General features: G+C 37.8%; 1 protein-coding gene across 1 annotated transcript; it reads left to right on the top strand.

Moving 5' to 3' along the window:
- Window positions 1-263: 263 nt before the first annotated feature.
- On the top strand, window positions 264-5,092 carry LOC147409156 (uncharacterized). The gene is made up of 6 exons (XM_086425988.1): window positions 264-706; window positions 1,313-1,548; window positions 1,649-1,907; window positions 4,065-4,244; window positions 4,324-4,479; window positions 4,570-5,092. The coding sequence occupies exons 1-6, from the start codon at window positions 641-643 to the stop codon at window positions 4,741-4,743; spliced, it is 1,071 nt and encodes a 356-aa protein (XP_086282114.1). The 5' UTR covers window positions 264-640; the 3' UTR covers window positions 4,744-5,092.
- The last annotated feature ends 2,478 nt before the right edge of the window (window positions 5,093-7,570 follow it).

Here is a 7,570-nt window from a genome sequence, read left to right as displayed (position 1 = left end):
TAACATTTTAAAATTTAATTGACAAAGTCTTAAGAAATTAATTTGTAACTAAAATTTAAAAACTGAGAAAAGAGTGTTAATTTCGTCATTTATGATTAAAAAACTAAAAGTAGTGAAAGTTGGAAAGTCAAGGGAGTTTTGGATATGCCAGATTAATAAGGGAGGTAAGTTAAAAAAGGAAAAATTCGATTTTTCATTTGTCAAAATAAAAATATTTTTTTATTTTTTATTTGTCAAAATTCGATTGTTTGGTTGTTGTTGCATTGTTTCCTTTTATTTCTCCTAGTTTTTGAGCTTTGATTTGTGAGTCATGGCTGTATGTGTCTGTGTGTGATTAACAATAGTCGATACAGGCCTTGGGTACGCCATTGAAGAACGACAGAATCGAGAGAGAGAGAGAGAGAGAGAGAGAGAGAATTAATAAAAGAAAAAAAGAAAACTGAAGGAAACGAAGGGGGAGAGAGCGCGTGCAGGTGTTAATGATGTCGTTCTTCACGAGGATAACCACTGAAACTTCTCTCTTCTTCTGAGATTCTGAAACTCAGAGAGAGAGAGAGAGAGAGAGAGAGAGCTTCGTTCTATTCAGAGAGAGTGAGAGAGACGTAGATGAAGAAAAAAGCGAGAAGAATCTGAGCTGTTAATGCCCTTTACTTTTCTTTCTTTTGGACGGGGAAGGATGACAGAAGAGATCTGTTTCTTCAACAAGGTTTGTTCTTTTCTGTCGGTGTGATTCATGGGCTTCTTCTTCTTCTCCCCCTCCTTTAATCCTTACATTTGGGTTCCTGCTCTAGAAAAAAGTTGTCTTCTTTATATTTTTTCTTCCAAAATTTGTATTTTTAGAACTATTTGGATCACTAATCTATGGGTTTCATGTAAATATAGATGCTTTCGTTGAATATATATATTAGTATTTGATTTGCGTGGTCTGATCTGCTGTTTTTTATTTTATTTTTAAATTACAGCATATTTATACTTTTTTTTTTTTCTTAGCTTGGTTTGTCCAAATGTCTAACCAGGAAAATCGCTTAGTGCCCCCTCTCCACCGGCAAAACCCATTTTCTTTGATGGGTTTTTGTCATATGGAATTTTAAAGCTTGCTCTTTTTTGTTTTTAATTTCTTCTGACATGTATTGGGTATTTTCGGATTACAGCATAAATTTAGTCATCTAATGTGCACTTTTGTTTAATTTCTATAGCTCTAATCGATTGGTTTGTATATCTCAGCTTCAATTTAGACACTTTTTAGCATACCCATTTCATCTAGTAATGTAATATCCCCTAATTAACATTCTGGGCAATCTTTGGATCACAGGATACCATTGTCATAAAAGCCCCTAAGAAATCTCCACTGGTGTTGCGCACGGTTGTCTTGGTGTTCGCCATGGTCTGTGGTGTTTACATTTGTTCAATCTGTCTAAAACAGATAAGCACCTATAGAAAACCCAAATTCTTAAACGTCCAATTGATTGAACGGCCTTGTCATGCTTCTGGTACTGAACAATGGGAAATTCCCTACGTGCACCACCCGAAACCCAAAACATATAGCAGGTAAATTGGCCGATGACATTTGCACCTTTAGTTTCAAATTCGCTGCCCACTTCAGTTTTACTCAATTTTATTTTTTATTTTTTTCTGGATGCATGAATAGGGCTGAATGCGCATGCAATCCTGTTCGATTTTTCGCAATCTTGTCGATGCAGAGATCAGGGAGTGGATGGTTTGAGACATTATTAAACAGCCATATTAATGTAAGTTCGAACGGAGAGATTTTCTCTGTTAAAGAGAGGAGGAGTAATATCTCGGCAATCATGAAAACATTGGATAAAGTTTACAACCTTGATTGGTTCAGTAGTGCTTCCAAGAATGAGTGCTCGGCTGCTGTCGGTTTCAAGTGGATGCTCAATCAGGTATACAATGTCCTGAAGTTCTTTTCTTTTGACTCTTAACTTTATTCTCTCTAAAGCTGATGCTTGTCTTCCTTATTAGCCACTCCTCTTTACGATAAGCAAAGCTCAATACTTGATTGAGCAAGTAAAGCTCTTTTTTACATCTGTGCTGGTCTTTAGCAAAGTGGAATTATTCTTCTTCTTATGTTCAAATATCAATAACCCATCTTGGGGTCTCTCAGAAAGATTGTGTTCTCTCTATTATTTGTCTAAATTCTAAAAGAAGATGTCTCTTGATGTTGTCCATAAATAGTCAATAACTTATGGCCAACCTATATAATTGCATTCTATGGCTATACAGAGATGTACCTCTGGGTTCAGACAATTATGTGAATTGTTTATCTGCCACTGTAACTGAGGTCACATTTTACCTCCTGCCATTAAAAACACCTTAAGTTGGTAAAGAATGTTCTGTAAAATGCTACCTCTTTTTCGGAAGTTCGTTTGACAAGTTACGTCAAAATGGAGGATTTATGTAGAATATTTTGGTTGTTGAATTTTTAGGTACCATAGAAAACATGGTTTCTACTTGGATTGAAATGAAAAAACAACATCCATTTATCATCCAAGAAGTATTGCTGGCAACTTCTCTACAGAAATTGCTGTACTTTGATGTTTCTTATGCTAAATTGGTCCATGGGGCATATTTATATCCCAGCAAGCATATTTTGTGCATGTAAAAGTGCCCTGGCATGGGAATATCTGTTAATTGCTCTAGCTCTCTCACTCTTACCAGTGTGGATTGGCCTGGCCATATTTCTTTCTGAGTTCTACTTTTGCATGCTAGAGTGACATGAAACTGCCAACGATTTCCCACACTAGTGTAACGTTGAGAACCATGCACTTGTGACTGCTGAGTTGATATGGACCCTTAGTAGTCTTTCTTAACCTGCACATTTTTCTCTCCAAATCTCTGCCGTGAGTCAGTGACTATCTGAGTTCTACTAGATGGAATCCAATCCGGTATTCTGGTATTCTGTGTGAACAGAAGTAAAAGGTTAGCGACTCTTTATTTGTGAGCATGTCATGGTTGTAACATATTTCTCTGCCTTCACAATGGGTTTAGCTTTCATCTTCTTGAATAGCTGATGACCCTCACCTTGTCATCATCTTGAAGGGGGAGATTTAGGGTACATATTGACTACTATTTATCTCTTCGTAGCATCATCATCAAAGCCTTATCCCAAAAGTTTAGAGTTGGCTGAATGAATATTGTTCCCCCATTCAATTCAATCTAAAGCCATGCCTTCTATTAGTTAAAGTGTCCATATGTTTCTCCAATTATTAGGTTACCACATATTCTCTACATATCAATCATATTAATATGAAATGATTGAATGGGTAAGCTTCACATCCACCTTAAAATCAAGTCCCTGCATAATATCTGTAGGAACACCAAGTAATCCTAAAAAATGCTTAAAATGTGAAGGAATTCTTCAGCTCCTCCATAAAATGCCCCCCAAAGCCATGTAGAATGACTTGGACATGTGTATCGATGTCTAACACAGATATGAGGTACCTAATGAGAAGTCCTAAACGCAGATACATGTGGATGCATGCATTACAATATCATGTTTGTAATGTTTAAATTGGAAAGTTTTTAGATATAAGTAAGAAAAGGTTTGTATAAAAGTGAAAGAAAACATTTTGTACACCATAGAACTATGGAATAACTTGATCAATTTAAGAGAAGGATTATCTGACAGTTATAGTTGTATTTAACAACTAAAATAGATAAATAAAGTTCGTATAGCCGCTCCTAAGCCCCAATGTATCCTAACTTATGTGTGTGTCGGAATGTGTTGATGCTCGTATCCATGTTGGTACATATTTGTACTGCCAAATAATCTAGGAGTGCTTTATCATCATTTCATAGCGAAAAGGTCCTTATTTTTATTTTCAGATAAAGGGAAGGCTAGAGGTTTTTTTACCACTTGGGCTATTGCTTATTTAGTCATCTAGAAAATGAATTTTCCTTTGAGATACATTTTTCTTTTCATGATTTAACTGGAATTGTTGGTAAAATTTCCAACACAAAATTTAAAATTGTTTTGCCTTGGTTTATTTTGTCAGTGAGCACTGGTTCACTTTTAGATTTCCTTTTCACGGTTTATACAGGGTTTGATGGAACATCACAAAGAAATAGTAGAGTACTTTAATCATAGGGGTGTCTCTGCAATATTTCTCTTCCGAAGAAATTTGCTGCGAAGGATGATATCAGTGCTTGCAAATTCTTATGACAGAGATGCTAAGCTGCTAAATGGGACCCACAAGTCTCATGTCCATTCACCACATGAGGTCTCTCTCTCTCTCTCAAACACGTACACGTGCGCGCATGTGCACACTCTTCTCACTCATGGTTGGTAATGGTTTGCAGGCTGAGATTCTTGCAAAATACAAGCCTATACTCAATGCCACATTATTGATACCTAATCTGAAGCATGTAGAGGACACAACTGCCAAAGCTTTAGAATACTTCAAGAGCACTCGCCACATCATCCTTTACTATGAGGATCTTATCAACAATCGCACCGTAAGATAACTACCATTTGATTTCCCAAATCAGATGCTTTCTTGATCCATGCTTTTCCACATTTGGTGCTCAATGTCATGTCTTATGCAGAAACTGATGGACGTGCAAGAGTTTTTGAGGATACCACATAGGAACTTAAGTAGCCGTCAGGTAAAGATCCACAAGGGTTCACTCTCAGACCAGGTTGAGAATTGGGATGACATCCAGAATCAACTCAAGGGAACACAGTACGAGAGCTTTCTATATACAGACTATCAAATGTAGTTCCTTTCAGCGCTCGGACTGATGTAAATAACAACATCCATCCTAACAAGAATGAGCTAATCTCCTCACTGTCAGAAAATTTTGCTTGCAGTGCAGGACAAGCCTGATTCTTTCGGTATTGCAGTTTTGGCCCTATGATTAACACCTGATTTAGTTCTTTCACATATAGACCTCGTGTATATTTTATATTAATCTTGAGTGAAGATCTAATGTTCATTCTTTGCAATTTGTACTTTTCCCCCATTTATGAACCTTGTAGACCTAAAAAAAACAAGTGAAAGAACCAGCATCGGCTGAGTTCCAATACTTTAATGAAATCAACCTACTCTTGAGGGAGTAATTTTGGAAATTATTGTAGTGATTTGTCAGTCATTTTGCCTCATCAAAGAAGGATCACAGACCTTAGAATCCATTTTTACGCTCCTTGGGAACCCACAAAACCATGAACTACTCCCAAGTGTCTATATGTAGTTGTGGAATGCATCACCCCTGCTACTGGTTTCACCTCTTATCAAACACAAGTTGATTCCCAATCACCAATTTTAGCACTAAGGAATCAACTTAGATCACATGATGAGGATTTGGTGATACCTTCCACGACATGGCTAACCTTTGAGTGGATCTCAACCATGTTAATTATAGATACTCAAAAGAAAGTGATGACACCAAGGTGTAGTGGTGACACCTTAATATGCATGTGTGTATATAGGAAGTGTTCGGAGGCTCTAAAGAGAGCCAAACATTTTTCAAAATAGGGGTTAGAAGTTTTCGAATGGGCTGATTTTTTGTGAGGATGATCTCTATAAACCACTTTTGATGGGGTTAGAAGTTTGGTATAATGTTTGGTTCTCTTTAAGGCCTCTGAACGCTACCCTATAAATATTGAATTTAGAAACTTTCATTTCAAAATGTCAGAACAGAGAGTGAGCCAACATAGATTCTTACTTCATCGGCTACAAGAGTGAAGGATTTCAAGGTTGCCATCATGGGTTATGCAAAAGTGGGTGAATGACTTGTAATTTGTTATTCGAATGGAGAAGGCTTCATAAAAACGTAGTTGGAGGAAGTTGATGCAGATGGAGAACCATGGTTTGAGCTTCCTTCAATCCTTCTATGCAAGAACCTTCCTATATAGCCTTCTCTAACTCCCCTTCAATCATAAACAGAAGAAGTGGTACAACCAAGACCAACATCCACCTTGGTGGCTTGGAGCACTGGACCTTAAGCTCACGGTAGTACCTCGACATCTGTCACACGTGAACCACAAAGCCAAAAATACATCACAATCTTTCACTTGGAGCATCTTCTTGAACACGAAAGTGAAAAGAATATCAGAAGTCTCTTATATAACCATTGCCCACCTTACCCAACTGATCAACAACAATGGATGGCCATACCCAAAGGAATTTGCATCTCCATCCTTCCCCCATATAATGGAAAGGGGAATGCTTGACGACATGTCTCCCCCTTTTTGGAGCTCTGCAAACTTACAGAGCAATATTGATATGCTTCTAAGGGCATTCTGCAAATAGTTCAATTATCAGACATATACATGGTGCAACATTCTACCCATAGCCATGCTTATAATTGGTACAAGATGGTCATGTACAAGAGGGTCAATTTGTTGGACCTAGAAGCATGAGCACATTGGCAAATATGTCAAGAGATTCTTAGAAGTCACCATGGAATACCATGAGTAAGTGCTCCGAAGTGTAGTTGGCATAAAATCAAAGGCGTCGCACTCTATTGCAGAATCTATGAATGCTAACTTTCACAAATTGTCATAATGCTTCAAAGAAAACCACCATCTTGATACTTGTAGAATGTTCCATCAACGCTCCTTAATTTGTTGGAAAGACCAGGGACTTCATCCCAGTGCCCCATGGTGTCACTTGTAAAACATGGTCAAGCCAGTGCAAAGAGCCACCAATCATGCCCTCACTAAGCTACCATTGGCAGAATTACTCCCATGAATATTTAGCCAACAGACTTGAGAAATTTGGAACATATGTATCCAAGCACCATCCCCTGCTCCGTCGTGCTGGGAGAAGATGTCAACAGGCCTTTTCCAAAAGCATCACTGATCACACCTTAATCACCAAGCTGCTATATATTGGCAATAGTTCATCTCATGGCCTTATAGCTTGGGCGACGTAGCCTCATCAAGGAAAAAATAATAATTCTGAACACACAACTAGAAGCTCGTTCGTGGGGACTCAGTACCATGCATCAACTATAAGGTTAGGATGGGTATTTGTTAAGCAAAATGGAATGGTTGAGCTGGATATATGTCACATTGTAAATCGAAAAAGATCCAGAATCCATCTAGGTTCAATTCTACAAGAGCAATCAACTATAATATCCATGCCTTAGACCCCATGGTACTAGATGGAAACCTAGAGAATATCCAACAAGCTTAAAGATGGAGAAGATTCAAAAGAGAAGAGAAAATTTTCAGTATCTCTCACACGTCACCAACCTTTTTTTAGAAAGTCGTAATAAACTATTGCGCTAAAACGTACACAATTGACGTGGTAAGTGCACAGAACCATAGTTCTTTTTCTTCGGGATACACAGGAAAAAAGATCTATGGGCCTATGCACTTGCGACATCAACCACATCATCCCTGCAAACGTTTTAGTACATCATTTAATTTTATCATTAGTCTTTTTTTGTTATAGACTCGTAGTGCAACAACAACTTCCTATTGTCTCTGGGACAAATTCTCAGTTTGAAGTTCTAATTAGATGTGAGATATGTGTGCGGCCCACATGAAATGAACGTTATCAAATGATAATCTGAGCACAGGCACGCCATAGTGTGCACC

Source organism: Akebia trifoliata, chromosome 2 (genome assembly GCF_017979445.1).
Source record: "Akebia trifoliata isolate Shusen 1 chromosome 2, ASM1797944v1, whole genome shotgun sequence".
NCBI classification, from domain to species: domain Eukaryota; kingdom Viridiplantae; phylum Streptophyta; class Magnoliopsida; order Ranunculales; family Lardizabalaceae; genus Akebia; species Akebia trifoliata.
This window is presented reverse-complemented; position numbering and strand designations above follow the sequence as displayed.

Excerpts from the sequence above, each read along its gene's own strand:
- LOC147409156 (XM_086425988.1), top strand. The coding sequence starts at position 641 with ATGCCCTTTACTTTTCTTTCTTTTGGACGGGGAAGGATGACAGAAGAG. Across the intron at positions 4,245-4,323 it reads ATGTCCATTCACCACATGAG|GCTGAGATTCTTGCAAAATA; the intron begins GTCTCTCTCTCT and ends AATGGTTTGCAG. Across the intron at positions 4,480-4,569 it reads ATCTTATCAACAATCGCACC|AAACTGATGGACGTGCAAGA; the intron begins GTAAGATAACTA and ends TGTCTTATGCAG.